This window comes from Ursus arctos, unplaced genomic scaffold (assembly GCF_023065955.2).
Source record: "Ursus arctos isolate Adak ecotype North America unplaced genomic scaffold, UrsArc2.0 scaffold_1, whole genome shotgun sequence".
Lineage (NCBI taxonomy): Eukaryota > Metazoa > Chordata > Mammalia > Carnivora > Ursidae > Ursus > Ursus arctos.
The window spans coordinates 54,774,054-54,796,293 of record NW_026622763.1 but is presented as its reverse complement, the minus strand read 5'-3'; the positions used below and the strand labels follow the sequence as shown (position 1 = coordinate 54,796,293).

At 35.4% G+C, this 22,240-nt stretch overlaps 1 protein-coding gene across 4 annotated transcripts in view; it reads left to right on the top strand.

Moving 5' to 3' along the window:
• The window catches only part of LNPK (lunapark, ER junction formation factor), an 81,812-nt gene that overhangs the window by 12,247 nt on the left and 47,325 nt on the right, over positions 1-22,240 (top strand). For all 4 annotated transcript variants that reach the window (XM_026492505.4, XM_026492506.4, XM_026492503.4 and 1 more), the window contains exon 5: positions 16,327-16,385. In XM_026492505.4, coding sequence (XP_026348290.2) covers positions 16,327-16,385 — 59 coding nt within the window. The remainder of the gene's footprint in view (positions 1-16,326; positions 16,386-22,240) is intronic.

Below are 22,240 nucleotides of genomic sequence, written 5' to 3'. Positions count from 1 at the left end.
AATTCTCTTTGGGTGGTGGAATTTTTAGTAGTTGTTTCTTTCCATATGCTTTTTGGTCTTGTTTGAATTTTTTACTTCAATGTGTTCCTCAAATCCTAAAAATAAAAACAAAAATCCAAGAGTTGAGAGAAGATCTTTACAGGAAGAGAGAACAGAAAATACAAAGGCTATGAGGTAGGAGAGAGCATGACTTATTTGAGGGTCAAAAAGATCAGTATATATGGAATGTGTGATGGAGAGAAAGTGATAGGAGGTGTGCTTGGAGAATCAGATAGTATCTGGATCATGGGAGGGTCATGGCCTAGGAGTTTGTATTTCATTTTGGGTGAAATGAGAAGCTTGTAAAGGTTTTAGTGGAAGAATGGCATGATGAGATTTAAGTTAGGAGGGTCATGTGTACTGCCTGTAGAGACGGAGTAGAGCAGGACAAGGGTAGAAACAGGGAGATCAGCCAGGGTGCTGTTACAGGAGTTTAAAGGTAGGGATGGATTTGACATCCCAGTGGCAGTGGAGATGAATCGATGACTTGGCAGTATTTCAGAAGTACAACTGAGACAACTTGATGGGAGGAAATGGAAGGTAAGGGAAAAGAAGGAATTGGGTGATATTTAGGTTTTTTTGATTTAACATTTGGCAGGTGTAGGATCTCTTTATTTGGGACTGCTGTAGTAAAAAAATTTTGTTTGTTTAGTCTTTAGTGCAGGGCATATTTTCAAATTGGAACTCCTGGAGGTCACAAAATTTTAGCTTATATGTATATAGATAAAAGAGCCAAAAATTGAGTGCGTGCATATTACCAAATAACATCTCTGCCATTTTCTTTCTCTTTTGGAATTTTTTGGAATGCTTCTTATCCCAGGTGTGGCAGTAGAGTTTATAATGCTGAGCCCCTTTCCCTTGTTCCTTTCTAGTTTTTTATAAAAAGAGGGGAGAAAAGAAATTTAGAAAGGGAATAAATGTGATGTTTACTTGATTGAAGCATCTTTAAAAAACTTAGAAAAAACTCACTTGACCTCCATTTCCTTATCAAAATTGATTTTTTGATTTTGAAAGATTTTTATCTAGTTGCAAAAGAATGTCTGCCAGGGAACTTTACTGTGCTAATTCTAATGGCTCTTCACAAACCGATGTACTGGATCTGCTATTATGCTGCAGAAGACTTCTTTTTGGGGCAAATAATCATATACTAATTGTTCTTAAAGGTAGAAAAACATAATTTCTTTAAAAATGTTTGTTGTTTCTTCAGTTTGATCTTTCTACTACTTTGAGTATGAGGCTCTGTTATCCTTACTGTGTCCTTCTGCCTGTTCTGCATCACCTGCATGTAGTATTTCTTGGTTTGTTAAGCTTCAGAGCCATTTCTCACTTTGTCTCATTCACATTTGTGACCTGGTTCTCTACTGGTGCAGCTTCTGTTTCACTGAGCTCTTCACTTTTGGAAGCATAGGCCTGTTATCAAACAAAGAATAGAATTGTCCTCCTGATTGATGACAATCAAAAAAGCATGAAATAAAATACAACAACGCGAAAGTGGATGTTGTGGTATGTAGAAAGAAGACTTACCACAGGACATTTTCTTTTGTGTGAGCTATTGCCTTAGCTTATTCCTGGACTTCCTTCCTTTGGAAACAAAAATTTTGAGGTCTAGACCAGGGTTTACTTAAAGAAATGGAAGCAGAAAGAGCAATAAAATGTAGTGGTTTACTTATCACTGTCTGCGCTGATTATAAAGCTTAGAAATCTACCTGATAACGGCAAAAAGTGACTGTTATTTCTTCATTCCAAGTTTCCCAAATGCTTTTACTGGACAGAGAGGTCATGGATTCAGGATTGAGCATGTATTACACAATCATAACTATCTTAATTATCTTTTGTGATAGACTATCACTATTCTGTATAAGATGCTTTGATTTTTATTATATCTTCTTTCCTTCATATGGTGGAACTTGGTATGATTCCAAACTATTATTTTTTTTGCCTTTCAGATTCAATAATAAATTTATATCTCTGATCTTTTCAACTATTACTGAAGCAAATTATAATCTAAATGCTGAACTTATTTCATAGGAATCATTAAGGCTACAGTTTAAATTTCGTATTTCTTGATTATGCTGGCAAGTATGCATTACTGTGGGAATTGGTTCATTTTCTAAGCGTGAACAGCCATTAAGCTTTGTCTCTACCCTTAACCAACTCTACAAGCAATCTTAGACTTTTACTCCTGGATACTTTGTTCTTACAGATTATAACTTTCTAGAAATTTCATTCTCTATAAGATCATTACAGAGGCTTATTGGCATAAAACATTGACCTTCCCAGAGGATTTAACCATATTTTCCTTCTGTATGTGTGGGTTTTTTTTTTTTTTTAATTCCTCTTAAAATGGGGTTAGGGAGAGAAAAAAGTTAAGCAAAGAAACTGAGGAAGGTTGTCTTATCCCTGTTTTTTACGTTTTTTTCCCCCTACTTAAATTGAAAGCCATTTGAGGATAGGGCTTTGATTTTACACAGCTCTTAATGCCTTCTTTCTGCTCTCCCTTGAACTAACTGGTAAAAGATATTTCCTCAATCTATCTAGGAGAGTTGACAAGCATAATTTGTAGCCTTTTGAGGAAAGTTAAATGTTTCTTTCATGTCACTCTAATAAGAATACAATGTATCTCTCATCAACTGTAGTTGGCTCTTAAAGGAGAAGGTATCTGTGAACATCTCTTGATATTTACTCAAGGAGAGTATTTACTAAGAGGTTTTGGTAGGTAAGATATCATTTTGCCAGCATCCCTTTTTCAATGTTGATAGATATTTGAGTATTGATAGTTATTCACTTGATAGAATTCTGTATTTAAAGAATTACATACTGAGACATAATTAAGAGACAGATCCTGTTCTTGGATAGGAAGATTTAGTATTGTTATGAGATCAGTTCTCCCTAAATTAATCTAAAAATGTGTGGTCACAATAAAAATGCCAATAGTACTTCAAAAATCTTGGCACACTTATTCTATACTTCAAAAAAAAAAGATTTACTTATTTATTTGAGAGAGAAGTGGGGAAAGGCAGAGGGAGAAGGGAGAGAGAGAGAATCTCAAGCAGACTCCCCCTGAGTATGGAGCCCAATGAGGAGCTCGATCTCAGGACCCTGAGATCCTAACCTGAGCTGAAATAAAGAGTCGGACGCTCAGCTGACTAAGCCACCCAGGTGCCCCTCCATACTTTTTAATGGAAAAATAAACACATAAAAATAGTCCTGAAAATTCTAAGGAAGGGGAGGAATGAGAAGTATAGGTCTGCCAGGCATCAAATGCATTATAAAATTTTGTTAATTAAAAGTTTGCTATAGTGTATAAATAGTGTATAAATTAATTAAAAGTTTGGCATGGTATATGAATAAATAGTGTATGAATTAATTAAAAGTTTGCCACAGACCTAAACAAGAGACACAAGAATACAGAAATGAATCCCCAAAGGAATTTTTGTATATGGTATGGTATGATCTTTATTGCTTTTATATATGATAAAATGACATTTCAAATCATGGGGGAAAATGGTGTTGAGTTATATATAAAAAAATTAAAGTCAGTTCAATTAAAGAAGAAAAGCTTAATTCCTGCCTTATTCCTTAATACCAAAATAAATCACTGTTATTGGTTTGTCTGAATGTGAAGGTAATTCTTGCTAAAGCCTTTGATAGTTAAATAAACTGACAAAATAGTCAACATAGTTATAAATATTGACACCTGTATATCTTTTCATTTTTAGCTTTATATACCGCTAAATCTCATCTAAAAATAAATTGGATGGGGGTTATGTGGTTGTTGGAAAGATAGCACCTAAGTGTGGCAGAAAGTGCTTCATATATGAAGGTTGGTGAAAAACCTTCATGTTTTGATTGGAGGTTTATGGAATGTTAATCCTTCAGTAAAAGTGAGGAAGGTTTGATTATATTGATTGAGTTTTAGATATTCTGCTATATTTTAATGTTTAGCATTTTAAATTTTAGTATAGTAAAACACTAAATATTAAGGATTTAAAATATTTACCATAAAATGTGATTCTGTTATATTGAGATTCCAAGTATTCCCTGTTAGTATATTTATTTTTATAGTGCAAGTCACTAGATTATACATAACAAATTCGTACTGTGCTAATGTTTCAAATAGTATCAGTTTCATTCAGAAAAGAACAACTGGGATGCTTTGATGAAATAACGGAGAGTTTTTAGTATATTTTAGAACTGATTATATATTTGAACTTACTGATTTTGCATACTAATTCTGAATTCAACTACAAGAATCACCTTTGTTTTGTTTTGTTTTTTCAAGATTTATTTATTTCACAGAGAGCACAAGCAGGTTGAGCTGCAGAGGGAGAGGGAGAAGCAGGCTTCCCACTGAGCTGGGAGCCCAACATGAGGCTGGATCCCAGGACCTGGGATCATGACCTGAGCTGAAGGCCCATCTTGTTTCTAATATGTTTTTCAGTTGATTTTTTTTGAGTTTACAAGTATTGGGGCACCTGGGTGCCTCAGTCGGTTAAGCGTCTGCCTTTGGCTCAGGTCATGATCTCAGGGTCCTGGGGTCAAGTCCCATGTCAGGTTCCTGCTCAGCAGGGAGTCTGCTTCTCCCTCTCCCTCTGCTCCTCTCTCTTGCTCTTGCTCTCTCAAATAAATAAATAAAAAAATTTAAAAGAAAGTTTATGAGTATTCAGACATTTGTGAACAGCAGTAATTTTACCACCTTTCATATTATTTGATTTTTTTTTTTCTTTTGGCTAGTTGTGTTGGCTAATACCTTCAGGACAATGTTAAGTTATAGAGAAAATAGTGGACATTCTGGACTTGTTCCTTGAGAATGCTTCTCATGTTTTCCCATTGGGCATTATTTTGACTTTTGGATTGAAACATTTCATCATGTTAAGGAATTTTCTATCCACATTTAGTTTTCTTTTAAATCAAGAAAGATTGTTGGATTTTGTTAAATGCTATTTCATTATCTATGGAAATAGGCATTTGATTTTTTCATCTTATAACCCTTAATATGATAGATTATATTAAATATTGAATTCAAAGATTGAAATCCTGAATTCCAGGAAAATTTCTACTTTCATAGTTGTAATCATTTAATATAAACATTAAAAGTTTTAAAATTTTTTTTTAATGTTCTAGAATAGTTGAAATAGAACTGGCATCTGTGCTTGATAAGTTTGGTAGTATTTTGAGCTTGGGACTTTTTATGGAGGGTTGCTCTTAACAACTTTTTAAATCCAATAGTAATTAATCTTTTTGGTTTTCTGCCTCTTCCAAGGTTAGTTTTGTTAAAAATTATATATATACACACACCTATATATATGTAAATACTCCTACAGTTTTAAAGATTTATTTATTTTTTTGCAAGAGAGAGAGGAGAGAGAGAGAGCACATGCACATATGAGCAGGAGGGGCAGAGGGAGAATCTGATTCCACACTAAGCCTGAAGCCTGATGTGGGCTCATCCCACAATCCTGAGATCATGAGCCTGAGATCACAACTGGAGCAGAAACCAAGAGTTGCATGGTCAACTAACTGCACCATCCAGGCGCCCACTCATTCTATAGTTTTAAAATGTATTTCTGTAGAGTGTTGTAATAGTAATAGTCATCACTGTAGTGATGGTTAGGCTTCTGACTCTTGATCTCAGCTCAGGTCTTGATGTCAGGGTCATGAGTTCAAGCCCCGTGTTGGTCTCTCTGCTGGGTGTGGAGCCTACTTAAAAAAAAAAAAGTTAAAAAATTTTTTTGTAACTTGATTATTGCTTCCTTATTGTTTCTTATTTTTTGTATATTTGTACATTTTGTCTTTTGTGATTGTTTTTATTAGTTGTTTATGTATCTTTTTTCTCTCAAAGAACCAGCTTTTAAAAAATTATTTCTTTTTATTCTTTTTTTCCTCTTAGGCTTATTTTATTCCTGTAACTTAAATTGGATATTTAATACATTTATTTTCATTCTTTCTTATTTATTAACACAATACACTATATGTGTATTTGATATTTTCTGACCACTGCTTAATTTTATTCAGCATATGTTGATATGTAGTGATTTACTTTGGTTATTTTCTAGATATCATGAATTTTAAAAAAATGTAGTGTTTGTAATTTAAGCATTTTTTCCAGGTGACAAACGTGTGTTCGTATGTTTTGTCTCTGGTTTAGTTACCGTTTCTAGTTTTATTGTATTGCTTTCAGAGCATATTGTTTAATAATATTTCTACTTCTTTGAATTTATTTTTATTTTTTATTTTTTTTTTTTTGGTCATTGCTATTTGGTCAGTTGTTGCCTTTCACAAATAGTTGAAGATGTATTTTTTTTTCAGGTACATAGAGTTTAATAATATAAATGAAAACTACCTTATTATGTTGTATAGTTCTTCTGTATTCTAGTAATATATTTCAGCTTCTCTCTGTTTAGTTTTGCTTTATGAATGTTCCTTTAAAAGAAAACTTTTTATTTTGAAATAATTATAGATTTATGTGAAGTTGCAAAAAACCACAAAAAAATGTACAAGCAGGTCCCATGCATCCTTCACCCAGCCTTCCCCAGTGGTAACATCTTACACGAGTACAGTAAAATACCACAACCAGGAAACTGATGTTGGTTCAATTCATAGAGTCTGTCTGATTTTACCAGTTTTACATGCACTTTTGTGCATTTGTTTTATATTTCTATGTATTTTTATCACATGTGTAACTTCATGTCACTACCCCACAATTCAGATTCAGAACTGTTCTAAAACGACAGGGGTTGGGGTGCCTGGCTGCCTCAGTTGGTGGAGCATGTGGCTCTTGATCTCAGGGTCATGAGTTTAAGCCCCACACTGGGTGTAGAGATTACTTAAATAAATAAATACCAGAAGGCTCTTTTTTGCTATCCCTTTGTAGTCACACCAACCCTCCTCCACCTGCCCCATTCTTAACCCTTCCACCCACTAATCTGTTTTATATCTGTATAATTTTGTTATTTCAAGAATTATAAAATGAGATCACATAACATATAATCTTTTGAAACTGGCTTTTTCATTGGCGTATTCTTGAGATCCATTCAAGAAGTTAAGTGTATTAATGGTTTCTTTTTATTGTTGAGTAGTATTCCATGCTAATGATGTACCACAGTTTGTTTAACCATACACTTGTTGAAGGACATTTGGATAGTGTCCTTTTTTGGCTATTACAAATAAGGCTTCTGTGAGGATTTGTATATAGGCATTTGTCTGAACATAAGTTTTCATTTCTCTGGGGTATATGTCCAAGAATGTAATTTCTGGGGCATATGATAAGTACATGTTTAGTTTTTAAAGAAACTGCTAAACTTTTTTTCAGAGTAGATGTACCATTTTACATTTCCACTGGTTGCATATAAATGATCTAGTTTCTCTGCATCCTTGCCAGCATTCGCTATTTCACTATTTCCTATTTTGATCATTCTGATAGGTGTGTAGTGCTATTTCATTGTGGTTTTAATTTACATTTTCCTGAGGGCTAATGATGTTGAACCTCTTTTCATGTATTTATTTGCCATTTATATCTTCTGTTCATGTTTTTTCATGTCTTCAAATTTTCTAATTGGGTTATTAGTCTTTTTGCTGTTGAGTTTTGAGAGTTCTTTATATATTGTAGATACAAGTTATTTGTTGGGTATGTGGTTTGCATATATTTTTTCCCAGTCTGTAGTTTGTCTTTCTATTCTCTTTTTTTTTTTTTTTAAAGATTTTATTTATTTGACAGAGATAGAGACAGCCAGCGAGAGAGGGAACACAAGCAGGGGGAGTGGGAGAGGAAGAAGCAGGCTCACAGCAGAAGAGCCTGATGTGGGGCTCGATCCCATAACGCTGGGATCACGCCCTGAGCCGAAGGCAGACGCTTAACCACTGTGCCACCCAGGCACCCCTGTCTTTCTATTCTCTTAATAGGGCTTTTGCAGAGCAGAATTTATTAATTTTTCCTTTTATGGATTGTGCTTTTGTTGTTAAGAACCCTTCCCTAACTATAGGTTCTGAAGATTTTCTTCTTTGGTTTTTTTCTATGTGTTTTTTCTTCTAACATTTTACATTTAAATTCATAAGTCATTTTGAGTGAATTTTTATATAATGTGTGAGGTTCATGTTGAGATTCTTTTATTTTTTTCTTTCTTTCATTTTGCCCATGGGTGCCTAGTTGCTCCAGCACCATTTGTTGGAAAGGCACTGCATCATTTTTTAACACTATGAAATCACTTTCTTTTTCTAGTTTAAAGCTTTCTTGGGTGGAGGAGGGTCTTGAATTCAACCTTATGGGGTATTTTTTTTTTAAAGATTTTATTTATTTATTTGACACAGAGAGAGAGACAGCCAGTGAGAGAGGGAACACAAGCAAGGGGAGTGGGAGAGGAAGAAGCAGGCTCCCAGCAGAGCATGGAGCCCGATGTGGGGCTCGATCCCAGGACCCTGGGATCAAGCCCCAAGCCGAAGGCAGATGCTTAACAACTGAGCCACCCAGGTGCCCCTCAGCCTTATGGGGTATTAAGATACAAACCTTGTTTTGTTAGTAGTTGCCTTATACTTTTGCCCATGGTTTTATTTTCTTCAACTTTCAAAAACTCTTAGTTTTAGATATTAGTTTATATTATAGGGTTGGGTTTTATTTTTATGATCCAGTCTGAAATTCTTTTGCTCTGGTGAGTTTAGCTCATTTACATTTATTGAGAGGAAAGACGTTGGTCTAGGTTTTGGAGCATACTTTTGCATTTTGCCTCTTTTTTTAAACTTAAATCTCTAACTATGTGGTATGTTTACTTTACTTTTGCCCAGTTATTTGTAGGAGGTTTGTGTATGCGGGCATGTCTTCCCACATTCCAGGCTATCTAGAATTTTTCTTATGATCCAGGATCACATTATTTAATGTGCTAATTTGTTCAGCTTTTATCTTTCCGCGGCCAATAGAGTTAGGCAACTGTGTATTTTTTCCTAATACAAAACCTCTTTTTCTCTCTTGCTGCCATAGAAACAATGTTCTTTGTAAACAGGGTATTTCTGAATGGTTTCTCTTTAAGCTCTGTCTTTTCTGTTTCATTGTTGGAACTAAACTGAGGAGTTTCTGCCCATAGCATGTGTGTCTTTTTCTTGCTATAAACATGGGCTTTCAACTTTACACTTTGAGAAGTTTGTCTTGCTACCTCTTTGTGAGATAAGCACTTTTTCTTCTCTGCACTCTTCATCTGCATGATCTCCATTACTTTTGGGAGACTGTCCACGTATTTTGAGAGTTGGGTTTTAGCTATATCTTATTTTACTAGGACAGGAATTCGTTTTTGTTTTTGATCTCCTTGTTGTTTAGAGTATTTCTTTCATTTTTTTTGTAAAGATTGTATTTATTTATTTGAGAGAGAGAGAGAGACAGCACGAGCAGGATGAGGGGCAGAGGAAGGAGCAGGCTCTTTGCTGAGCAGGGAGCCTGATGTGGGACTTGATCCTGGAATTCCAGGATCTTGACCTGAGCTGAAGGCAGATGCTTAACTGACTGAGCCACCCTGGTGCCCCCCCCCTTTTTTTAAGATTTTATCTATTTATATGACAGAGACAGAGAGAGTGCACAAGCCCGGGGGTTGGGGGAGAGGCAGAGGGAGAAGCAGACTCCCCACTGAGCAGGGAGCCTGATGCGGGCCTCGATCCTAGGACCCCGGGATCATGTCCTGAGGCGAAGGCAGATGCCCAACCAACTGAGCCACCCAGTCACCCCTGTTTAGAGTATTTCCAAGAAGAGAAGAGGGAAATGGAAATTATGCCTCTGTTGTCAAAGTAGGAGTCAGTAATAGTATCTTTAATATCTTCACAGAACATGTTGTTCTATTTTCATAAATTATATTTAATTATTAGGAAAGCAAAAGCCTTTATTGCAATAATTAGAACATAGATTTCTGAAGTACTTTCCCCCCCAACTTTGTTTTAAAAATATAAAAGAATTCAATTTAGCCTTAAAGATTAATGTACTATATATATATGTTCTGCTGTTCAAGTCTTGAAGGAAATGTGTGTTGTTTGATAGCTCATTTTTTCCAGCAGTAGTTCTGATAAAACCAGGAGAACCTATTGTCTGCAAAGGGGATTACTGTGTTTTATTTTGAAGTAAGGGAGTCTATTTCAATTCCTGTAGTTTTTATACTCTGAAAATCATATATGCTTTTAAAAAATATCTAAGAAAATTTACTGATTTCCTGCAGAATTCTAGTCACTATCTCTGTAGTTCCTTCCCATGTTCTCTGTTTTCCTGTACTGTTTTTTTCTAGATCATTTCTCTGCTGCCACTATTTCAGTAGGTTTGTAGTGGAGAGATAATATGAGAGTTTCCTGTTGTAGGATCCTTGAGGGTTCTGAGCAGTATGTCTAACTTCTCCTCTCCCTTCCCTTGATAAAGCCAATGCTCAGTGTCTTTTTTTAAAGTGCTTAGGTAGTTGTCTGAGTCATAAAAATGAATCACCACAACATAAAAAGCATGTTTTGGTTATCTATTGCTATAATAAGTTGCCCCAGAACTTAGTACCTTAAAACAACAAGTGTTTATTATCTCTCACAGTTTCTGAGGGGCAGGAATGTGGGAGCAACTTAGTTGGGTGGTTCTAGCTCAGGGCCTTTATTCATATATAAATTGCAGTTATGCTGTTGGCTGGAGCTACAATTACCTCAAGGCTTAACTAAGGCTGGAGAGTTTACTTCCAGGCTCACACTTGTAGTTGTTGGCAGGCCTCATCTCTTCACTGGCTCTTTGCCACAGACCTCGTTTTTTGCCACATGGGCCTTTCCGTAGAGTTCCCTGAATGTCCTCATATCATAACAGCTGGCTTCTCTTAGAAGAGAGAAAGATGGTGAGTGGGAGAGGAGGCCTAACACGGAAGCTGCAGTCCTTTATAACCTAATCTTGAAGTGATGTACTATTACTTCTGCCATATTCTATTGGTTACACAGACCAACACTGGTAAAGAGAGGACTACACAAAGGTGTAAGTACCAGGAGACAGGGTTCACTGGTGACTACCTTGCAAGTGAACTACCAAGTATAGTAATGATATATTGTAGAGTGAAGAACTGACAAATTCAGATACGATGTCTCTTTCTTTTTTTCTCCCTTCCTTCCTCCCTTCCTTCCTTCCTTCCTTCCTTCCTTCCTTCCTTCCTTTCAGAGAGATTGAGAAAGTGCACCTGCAAGGAGGGGGGCTGAAGGGCCAGAGGGAAAGAAAGAATCTTTTTCTGTTTTTAAAAAAAATTTTTTTAAATAATTCATTTAAATTCAATTTAGTTAACATATATATTACTAGTTTCAAGGGTAGAATTTAGTGATTCATTAGTTGCATATAATAACCATTGCTCTTTACATCAAGTGCCCTCCTTAATATCCCCAGTTACCCCATCCCCCCTCTTGCCTCCCCTCCAGCAACCCTCATTTGTTTCCTAGAATTAAGAGTCTCTTATGGTTTGCCTCCCTCTCTGTTTTCATCTTATTTTATTTTCCCTTCCCTTCCGTATGATCATCTGTTTTGTTTCTTAAATTCTACCTATGAGTGAAATCATATGGTATTTGTCTTTCTCTGACTGACTTATTTCGCCTAGCATAAAACCCTCTAGCTCCATCCACGTCATTGCAAATGGCAAGAGTTCATTCTTTTTGATGGCTGAATAATATTCCATTATATAAATACACACCACATCTTCTCTATCCATTCATCTGTTGATGGACATCTGGGCTCTTTCTATAGTTTGGCTATTGTGGATATTGCTGCTATAAACATTAGGGTGCATGTGCCCCTTTGGATCACTATTTTTGTATCCTTTGGATAAATACCTAATAGTGCAATTGCTGGGTGGTAGGGTAGTTCTATTCTTAACTTTTTGAGAAACCTCTATACTGTTTTCCAGAGTGGCTGTACCATTTTGCATTTCCACCAACAGTGTAGGAGGGGTTCCCCTTTCTCCACATCCTTGCCAGCATCTGTTGTTTCCTGAGTTGTTAATTTTAGCCATTCTAACCAGTGTTAGGTGGTAGCTGATTGTGGTTTTGACGTGTATGTCCCTGATGCTGAGTGATTTTGAGCATTTTTTCATGTGTCTGTTGGTCATTTGTATGTCTTCTTTGAAGAAATGTCTGTTCATGTCTTTTGCCCATTTCTTGACTGTTTTTTTTGTTTTTTTTGGTGTTGAGTTTCATAAGTTCTTTATATATTTTTGATACCAGCGCTTTATCTGATAAGACTTTGCAGGTATCTTCTCCCATTCTGTCCGTTGCCTTTTGATTTTGTTGACTTTTTCCTTTGTTGTGCAAAAGACTTTTATCTTGATGAAGTCCTGATAGTTTATTTTTGCCTTTGTTTACCTTCCCTTTGGAGACGGTCTAGCAAGAAGTTGCTGGGGCTGAGGTCACAGAAGTTGGTGCCTGTGTTCTCCTCTGGGATTTTGATGGATTCCTGTCTCATATATAGGTCTTTCATCCATTTTGAGTTTATTTTTGTGTATGGTCTAAGAAAGTGGTCCAGTTTCCTTCTTCTGCATGTGGCTGTCCAATTTTCCCAACACCATTTGTTGAAGAGACTGTCTTCTTTCCTGCTTTGCCAAAGATTAGTTGACCATAGAGTTGAGGGTCCATTTCTGGGTTTTCTGTTCTGTTGCAATGATCTATGTGTCTGTTTTTATGCTAGTACCATACTGTCTTGATGATTACAGCTTTGTAACACAGCTTAAAGTTCAGAATTGTGATGCCTCCAGCTTTGGTTTTCTTTTTCAGCATCCTTCTGGCTACTTGAAATCTTTTCTGGTTCCATACACATTTTAGGATTGTTTGTCCCAGCTCTGTGAAAAATACTGATGGTATTTTGATAGGGATTGCATTGAATGTGTAGATTGCTTTGGGTAGCATAGACATTTTAACAATATTTGTTCTTCCAATCCATGAGCATGGAATATTTTTCCATTTCTTTGTGTCTCCCTCAATTTCTTTCATAAGTGTTTTATAGTTTTCAGAGCAGAGATCCTTTACCTCTTTGGTTAGGTTTATTCCTAGATATCTTAATGGTTTTTGGTACAGTTGTAAATGGGATCAATTCCTTGATTTCTCTTTTTCTGTTTCATTGTTAGTATATAGAAATGCAACTGACTTATGTGAATTGATTTTATATCCTGCAACTTTGCTGAATTCCTGTATCAGTTCTAGCAATTTTTGGGTGAAGTCTTTTGGGTTTTCTACATAGAGTATCATATCATCTGCGAAGAGTGAAAATGTGACTGCTTTGCCAATTTGGATGCCTTTGTATTTCTTTTTGTTGTCTGATTGCTGAGGCTAGGATTTCCAGTACTATGTTAAACAACAGTGGTGAGAGTGGACATTCCTGTTGTGTTCCTAACCTTATGGGAATAGCTCTCAGTTTTTCCCCGTTAAAGATGATATTTGCTGTGTGTGTTTTGTATATGGCTTTTATGATATTGAGGTATGTTCCCTCCATTCCTACATGGCAGAGAGTTACCAAGAAAAGATGCTGTATTTTGTCAAATGCTTTTTCTGCATCTATTGAGAAGATCATATGGTTCTTGTCCTTTTATTAATGTGGTTTATCACACTGAGGATGTTGAACCACCCCTGCAGCCCAGGAGTAAATCCCACTTGGTTGTGGTATATAATCCTTTTAATGTACTGTTGGATCCTATTAGCTGGTATCTTGTGAGAATTTTGCATCCATGTTCATTAGGGGTATTGGTCTGTAATTCTCCTTTTTAGTGGGGTCTTTGTCTGGTTTTGGGATTGAGGTAATGCTGGCCTCATAGAATGAGTTTGGAAGTTGTCCTTCCATTTCTATTTTTTGGAACAGTTTCAGAAGAATAGGTATTAGTTCTTCTTTAAATGTTTGGTAGAATTCCCCTGGGAAGCCATCTGGTCCTGGACTCTTGTTTGTTGGGAAATTTTTTTTACTAATTCAGTTTCTTTGCTGGTTATGGGTCTGTTCAGGTTTTCTATTTTTTCTTGTCTCAGTTTTGGTAGTTTATATGTTTCTAGGAATTTATACTTTTCTTCCAGATTGCCTAATTTATTGGCATATAATTGCTCATAATATTCTCTTATAATTGTTTGTATTTCTTCCATGTTGGTTGTGATCTCTCCTCTTTCATTCATGATTTTATTTGTTTGGGTCCTTTCTCTTTTCTTTTTGGTAAGTCTGGCTAGGGGTTTATTGATCTTATTAATTCTTCCAAAGAACCAGCTCTTAGTTTCATTGATCTGTTCTACTGTTTTTTTTTTTTTTCTGTTCTGTATCATTGATTTCTGCTCTAATCTTTATTATTTCTCTTCTCCTGCTGGATTTAGGCTTTATTTGATGTTCTTTCTCCAGTTCCTTTAGGTATAAGGTTAGGTTGTGTATTTGAGACTTTTCTTGTTTCTTGAGGAAAGACTGTATTGCTATATACTTCCCTCTTAGGACCACCTTTGCTGCATCCCAAAGGTTTTGAACTGTTGTGTTTTCATTTTCATTTGTTTCCATGAATTTTTAAAATTCTTCTTTAATTTCCTTGTTGACCCATTCATTCTTCAGTAGGATATTATTTAACCTCCATGTATTTGTGGTCCTTCCAAATTTTTTCCTGTGGTTCAAGTTTTATAGCATTGTGGTCTGAAAATATGTGTGATATGATCTCAGATTTTTGGACTGGTTGAGACCTGATTTGTGACCCAGCATGTGATCTGTTTTCGAGAATGTTCCCTGTACACTTGAGAAGAATGTGTATTCTGCTGCTTTAGGATGAAATGATCTGAATGTATTGTGAAGTCCATCTGGTCCAGTGTGTCAGTCAAAGCCCTTGTTTCCTTGTTGATTTTCTGCTTAGATGATCTGTCCATTGCTGTGAGTGGGGAGTTGAAGTCCCCTGCTATTATTGTATTATAATCAATGAGTTTCTTTAATTTTGTTATTTATTTTGTTATTAATATATATTTATATATTTGGCTGCTCCCAGGTTAGGAGCATAAATGTTTATAATTGTTAGATCTTCTTGTTGGATAGACCCTTTTTTATATAATAAATATAATCATCTCTTATTACAGTCTTTGTTTTAAAATATAGTTTGTGTGATGTAAAGATGGCTACTCCAGCTTTCTTTTGATGTCCAGTAACATGATAAATGGCTCTGCCTCACTTTAAATCTGGAGATGTCTGGGTCTGCAATGAGTCTCTTGTAAGCAATATTTTGATGGATCTTGTTATTTTATTCATTCTGATACCCTGTGTCTTTTGATTGGAGCATTTAGTCCATTTACATTCAGGGTAATTACTGAAAGATATGAATTTAGTGCCATTGTATTACTGTAAAGTCGCTGCTCCTGTGGATTGTCTGTGTTCCTTTCTAGTCTTTGTTACTTTTGGGCTCTCTGTCCGCCCAAAGGATCCCCTTTAATATTTCTTGCAGGCCTGGTATAGTGTTTACAAATTCATTTAGTTTTTGTTTGTCCTGGAGGGAGAGAATCTTTAGCAGGTTCCACACCCAGCACAGAGCTGACCCAGGGCTTGGTCATCTCATGACCCTGAGATCATGACCTGAGCTGAAATCAAGAGTTGGATGCTTAACCAACTGTGCCACCTAGGCACCCCTACAATGTATTGCTTTTATAAAATTATAAATAATGTTTGTATACATTCTGCCATGTTATTTGGAAAAAGAGATATTTTGCTATATTTACATTGAATTTAAGAGATGACCTTGACAAATTTGTGATTAAGATCATTCTTTGATTTATTTTTAATATCATTTGATGTTTTACTAATGTAAGGCCCAAAGAATTCTCCTCATAAAATCTTTGAAAGATGGTGTTTAGTTAATTTTACTTATCAAGTACTTATTTGAAGGTAAGTTTTTTTTCTTCTAGATAGCTTATTTTATTTAGTAGAGAAGATCCTTCCAATGTTAAATAATAGGAAAGTAGTAGCAAGTTACTTACTTAGTAAGAGGGGATTCTATAATTTGTTTTTTGGGGGGGTTTCATAGACTCCTTACAGAATGATGAACACAGTGGTCTCTCCAGAGAAATACACTTATGCACACAGAGGCAATTTCATAATTCTAGGGGACCCTCAGAAGGTCTGTGGATTTTAGATTGAGAACTCCTTTGAAAGCAGATGAAGACCTCTGATGTCCCTGAAAGAAAGGAGTACTTGCTGATTTTCAAAATATATAGGGAAGCACTGTACTGAACTCTAACTGGAAATGTATATTTGTTTTCATTTTATATGGCTTCTAATTCGTTTATCCTAATGATGGTTTTTCTTTCTGAATTTTGCTTCCTCTGTAGCATCTGGAGCATAAGAACAGTGCTTATTTTCTTCTTTTCCAAGAGAACAGAAAGAAATAGTAAGTTTAATTTCTAAGTTTTTATAAATACATTTTAAAAAACACCTTCTTATAGTGCATTGGTTTGTAACTGAATGGCAGGTTATGAAATGGTGTATTCAAATGACAGTCTTCTAAGTGTTGAAGGGTTGTTTACTATCAAGCATTTTGAATAATCAAGAGGATTCTCCTTTTCATTTGTGTTATTTTTGTCTTGTTCATTTAGAATTGTTTTACACAAAATAATTCATTTCATTAATTTGTGTCTGAAATTGAGAGAAATTATTTGTTAATCTTTATACAAAACTTATTATAGGGTAGAATATAGTTAGATATCTTTTGCTTTGTTCTATTAATTGTACCATTTTCTTTAACCTCACAGCTCCTAGCTTTTGTTTTTATGGAAATATGCAAATTATGATAATATTTCCTTCTGTATTATGTGTTTGTACAGATTTTAAAGATTTTCAGGTCTTAGAAGTCGGAGTTATAATTAAACGAAGATATAAATTTCATTTAAATGAACTTTATATGTGACTTCTTTTTTCTTTTCTTGTTTTAACTTTTTATTGTGGGAAATTTCATATACAAAATTATATATACAAAACTAGGGTGAATAGTATAATAAATCCTCATATATCTATCACACAACGTAAACAGTCATCATCAACTCATGGTCAATCTTGTTTATTTTATTTTTTTAAAGATTTTATTTGTTTATTTGAGATAGAGAGAATGAGTGAGAGAGCAGGAGCAGGGGAGGAGAGGGAGAAGCAGGCTCCCCACTGAGCAGGGAGCCTGATGCGGGGCTCAGTCCCGGCACCCTGGGATTATAACCTGAGCCGAAGGCAGCCGCTTAACCGACTGAGCCACTTGGGCGCCCCAGTCTTGTTTAATTTTTAATTCCACCTACTTATCTACCTACTGTATTGTTCTGAAGTATATCCCAGTTACATCTATCCATGACAGGCTTTAAAAAAATACATATATAATGCATTATCATTAGTGTAATGCAATACATTATCATATCTGAAAAAGAATTCTTTTTTTTTTTTTTTAATAATGATTTTTTATTATATTATGTTAGTCACCATACAGTACATCCCCGGTTTTCGATGTAAGGCTCGATGATTCATTAGTTGTGTATAACACCCAGTGCACCATGCAATATGTGCCCTCCTTACTACCCATCACCGGTCTATCCCGTTCCCCCACCCCCCTCCCCTCTGTAGCCCTCAGTTTGTTTCTCATAGTCCATAGTCTCTCATGTTTCATTCCCCCTTCTGATTACCCCCCCTTTCTTTATCCCTTTCTTCCCCTACTGATCATTCTAGTTCTTATGTTCCATAGATGAGAGAAATCATATGATAGTTGTCTTTCTCTGCTTGACTTATTTCACTAAGCATTATCTCCTCCAGTGCCGTCCATGTTGTAGCAAATGTTGAGAACTTGTTCTTTCTGATTGCTGAGTAATATTCCATTGTATATATTTTAACGTCATAAAGTATTAAATGTATTTTGTTTGTTTGATTCAAGATCCAAATAAGGTTCATACAGATATATGACTTTCAAACTGCCCCCCTGACTTATGACTTTTCTTCAACCTGCTTTAGGCTCACTGGGCTAGCCCAGTGACTATTCCTTACAGATGCCCTTGATTCTTTTGCTCCCCTTTTCCATCCTACTTGTCTGGCAAAAACTGTACTTCCTTTAAATACTATTATATGCTTAATCTGTGACAGGCAAAACTCCATCCTGGTTAAAAACTTTTATAAGCTTGATCTATCCCTGCATCGGAAAAGCTAAATTTATTTGAGGAAAATCATACAGCATACTGACCAGACTTATTTTATTTTTTTAAAAGATTATTTACTTATGTATTTGAGAGAGAGACCATGAGTGGGTTGGGAAGGTGGAGGATCAGAGGGAGAGGGAAAGCAGACTCCCTGCTGAGCAGGGAGCCTGACGTGGGGCTTGATTCCATGACCCTGGGATCATGACCTGAGCCAAAGGCAGATGCTTAACTGACTGAGCCACCCAGTTGCCCCTGACCAGACTTATTTTAAGTCTATGATTGTAAATATTAAATGTATACCCAGTACTGCTATACAGTCCTATTTCATAGTTCCCAAGAAAATTCACTTTTTTCTCTTTGAGAGTATTTTTGAGATTGTATTTCTCTTCAAATAACTAATACCTGCCTTCTTGCAAATAAACAAAAACCAAACCAAAATAAAACCAACCAATCAACCAACCAAATAAAAATGCAAAATTCGCAAACAAGCAAAACCCCACAAAAATCTACCTGGCCACTCTCATGTGATAGTCTCATTTTATGGAGAAAATAGATATAAACAGATGAGAGCTACCTCCACCAGCAAATATATCAAGTTAGCTTCATCTGTTACTCATCCTTCAATGGTAGTCTGAAAGACTAACCTTGATTCTGTCTATGGCTAAGCCCTCCATTTATGCTTTGGATTCTGGATAGTCTGGCCATCTCAAGAACTTTGTTCTTGCAGTTTTCTCTTCCTGCAGTTATCCTCTTTTGTATTAGCTATTTCAATTGGATTGTCTCTATTGGTGTATAATTTTGCTTCCATATAATCAGCTAGGGGGAAAACCCTATCCTGACTTCATATTCCCTTTAATCTACCATGCATTTCTCTCTCCCTTTCGAAGTCCTATCATCTTTACCTCCACAATTATTTTGGACCTGACCACTTTTAACCTGCTTTATTACTACTACTGTTCTAATTCAGGTGATCTTCATCTCCTACTTGTACTAGGAGTGGCTTCCTAACTGGTCTATTTTTAAGGTATAAATTAGTTGTGTCTTTTCTGCTTCAAATTCTCTAATGGCTTCCCATGGCTGGCAGCCAGAGTAAATCTGAACTCTTCACCTCTACTTTCTGGCTTATGCCCATTCTCTAACTTCATCTCTTTCTACTCTTCTTTTTTCACTTTTGCTCCAGCCACATTGGCTATCTTTTTGTCCTACAGATAAGTCTTAATTCTCTGAACCTCGGTTTCCTAATTTGTAAAGTGGAAACATGTATTATCATCATTGTAAACATGAAATATTGGTTTAAGAATGATTATTAGGAGTATTAAGTGAAAGTATATGCCAAAGTATGTAAAAATTGCCAAGTGTTAGTATACATGTGGGCTGATGGTACTGATTTTTCTTTTCCATTCCTTATTCTTTTTTTATTTTTCTTGTCTTTTTAATTTTTCTTGTCTTATTTAATGGGTTAGGGCTCAGTATAATAGTGAGTTGAAGTGGGAATAGCAGATTCCTTGTCTAGTTTCTGATTCTCAGTGGAAAAGCTTTTAATTTTTACCATTATGAATGATGTTTGCTATGGTTTTAAAAAATATTGATACTTACTATCATATTAAGGAAATTAAGCTTATGGTGTTGTTTCCAGTGATACTTGGTAATATGGTAGATGCCAGGAGGACAGGAAGAAGTTTAAAATAAATATGCTCTCTGACTTCATGGAACTAACAAAATAGTAGAAAATTTAAGAAAACTTATTTTAAAAGAGTGCTTGGAAACACTTTTCTAAGGAAATTAAATTATGAATCTTTTAACTTACAAATAGGCATACCAGGACATGGTTATTATATAAAGGGGTTGCTTTAAAAATTTATTTCAGGGATCCTTTTATTTCAAAAAATTTACTAATTCATTTGAATAGGTATTACATGTACACTTAAAATAGACTTCAGAAAAGGTTATCTTACAGTCCTACATATATATATATATATATATATATATATATATATATATATATATACACACACACACACACACACCTTCAGAAAAGGTTATCTTACAGTCCTACATATATATATATATATATACACACACATACACACACACACACACACACACACACACACAGCATAAAGTCAGGTGTACTATATATGTATTAAAGTCTTAAGCTATTGATTGTGTCCTTTGCTTTTTGTTCTCTATTAGTTTTATTTCCTTTGTTTTATACCTTGGACCTAGTATAGATTAAGGGTTGGCAAACTATAACCTGTGGGCAAGTCCTGCCCACCACCTTGTACAGGTCATGATTTAAGAATGATTTTCAGGGGAGCCTGGGTGGCTCGGTTGGTTAAGCGTCTGCCTTTGGCTCAGGGTTCTGGGGTTGAGCCCCGCATCAGCCTCCCTCCTCCTTAGGGAGTCTGCTTCTCCCTCTACTCCTCCTGCTTGTGCTCTCTTTCTCTATCAAATAAGTAAATAAAACCTTAAGAGAAAAGACTGATTTTTACATTCTTAAATCATTGAAAAAATTCAAAAGAATATTTTGTGATATTACATTTATATGAAATTCAAATTCCTGTTTTTATTGGTGCAAAATGCTGCCCATTCATTTAAATATTGTCTGTAGCTGCTTTCATCTTACAGTGGCAGAGTTAAGTAGTTGTGACAGACTGTATGTCGTGCTCTCAACACTTCAGACTGTTGCAGGATGTACAACAAATCACACTGACAAAATTATAACTTGACATGTCATGTGCCATATGTATTGTGACAATTTTATTTTTTTAATTACCAATGCATACTCAACACGTAAAAACAACAAAAGAAGAAAAGATTGGACTTTGAATGTTGCATTTTTAGGGCACAGTGGACTGTGGATTATTTTGTTATCAAAATGCAAAGCATTGTGTTTATTATTCAGTGACATTATAGCTGTGCTAAAGGATACAAATATACATTGACATTACCGTACTAAGTACTCATGATAGTCCCAATTCACAGAAAAGCAATGGCCAGAAAAATTAGAACATTTAAATGGAATATCTCATCACAGCTGTATTTCTTCGTAAAAATAAAAAGTGAAAATGGAGCTTCAACCAAATAAGTTTCTAAGTGACATATTAGTGAAGCAGAGAAAGCCATTTATTTATCAATAGTGACTTAATTAAATTGTGTTTGCTGAAAAAATGTGTTCAGAGAAGGTATACTTGCTTAATTAGTAAGTAGCCTTTTGGCAAGAACAATTGCTTGAAGAACTGAGAATATTGGAAGCCAGATAGTCAATTTAAAAATGTGGCAAATGATTTCAAGTGTGATCTTCCTTGGCTCTGGTACTGCTCAATTGTAGTTTATTTGAGGAATCAATACTGAGCTTGAAGTTATTGAATTAACTTCTATGTAAAGTCTGTGTAAAACAACTCCAGGACAGAATATTTTCAAAGTTGAAAAAACTCCAATTCAGTACAATCTGAAGTGGAATCTGCTAAGGAGTATTATAAATATTGTTGGTAAAATATTTCCAAAGAACATATCCAGATGGCCAACAGACACATGAAAAGTTGCTCAACATCACCAATCATCAGGGAAATGCAAATCAAAACTACAGGGAGATATTACCTTATACCTGTTAGAAAGGCTAAAATCAAAAAGATAAGAAACAAGTTTCGGTGAGGATATAGGAGAAAAGGAACCCTGGTGTACTGTTGGTGGAAAATTGCTACAGCCACGGTGGAGATTAGTTTGGAGGCTTCTCAAAATATTAAAAATAGAAATATCATATGATCCAGTAATTCAACTATTGGGTATTTACCCAGAAAAAAATGAAAACACCAACTCAAAAAGATATATGCACCCCTATGTTTATTGCAGCACTGTTTACAACAACCACAGAAGTAACTGAAGTGTCCATCAATAGACAAATGGATAAGGAAAAATGTGATGTGTATGTAAATATATACATGTACAATGGAATATTACACAGCAAGAAAAAAGATGATTTGAGACAACATGGGTAGAGTTACAGGATAGTATGCTAAGTAAAATAAGTCAGACTGAGAAAGACAAATAATGTATGATTCCATTCATAAATGGAATCTAA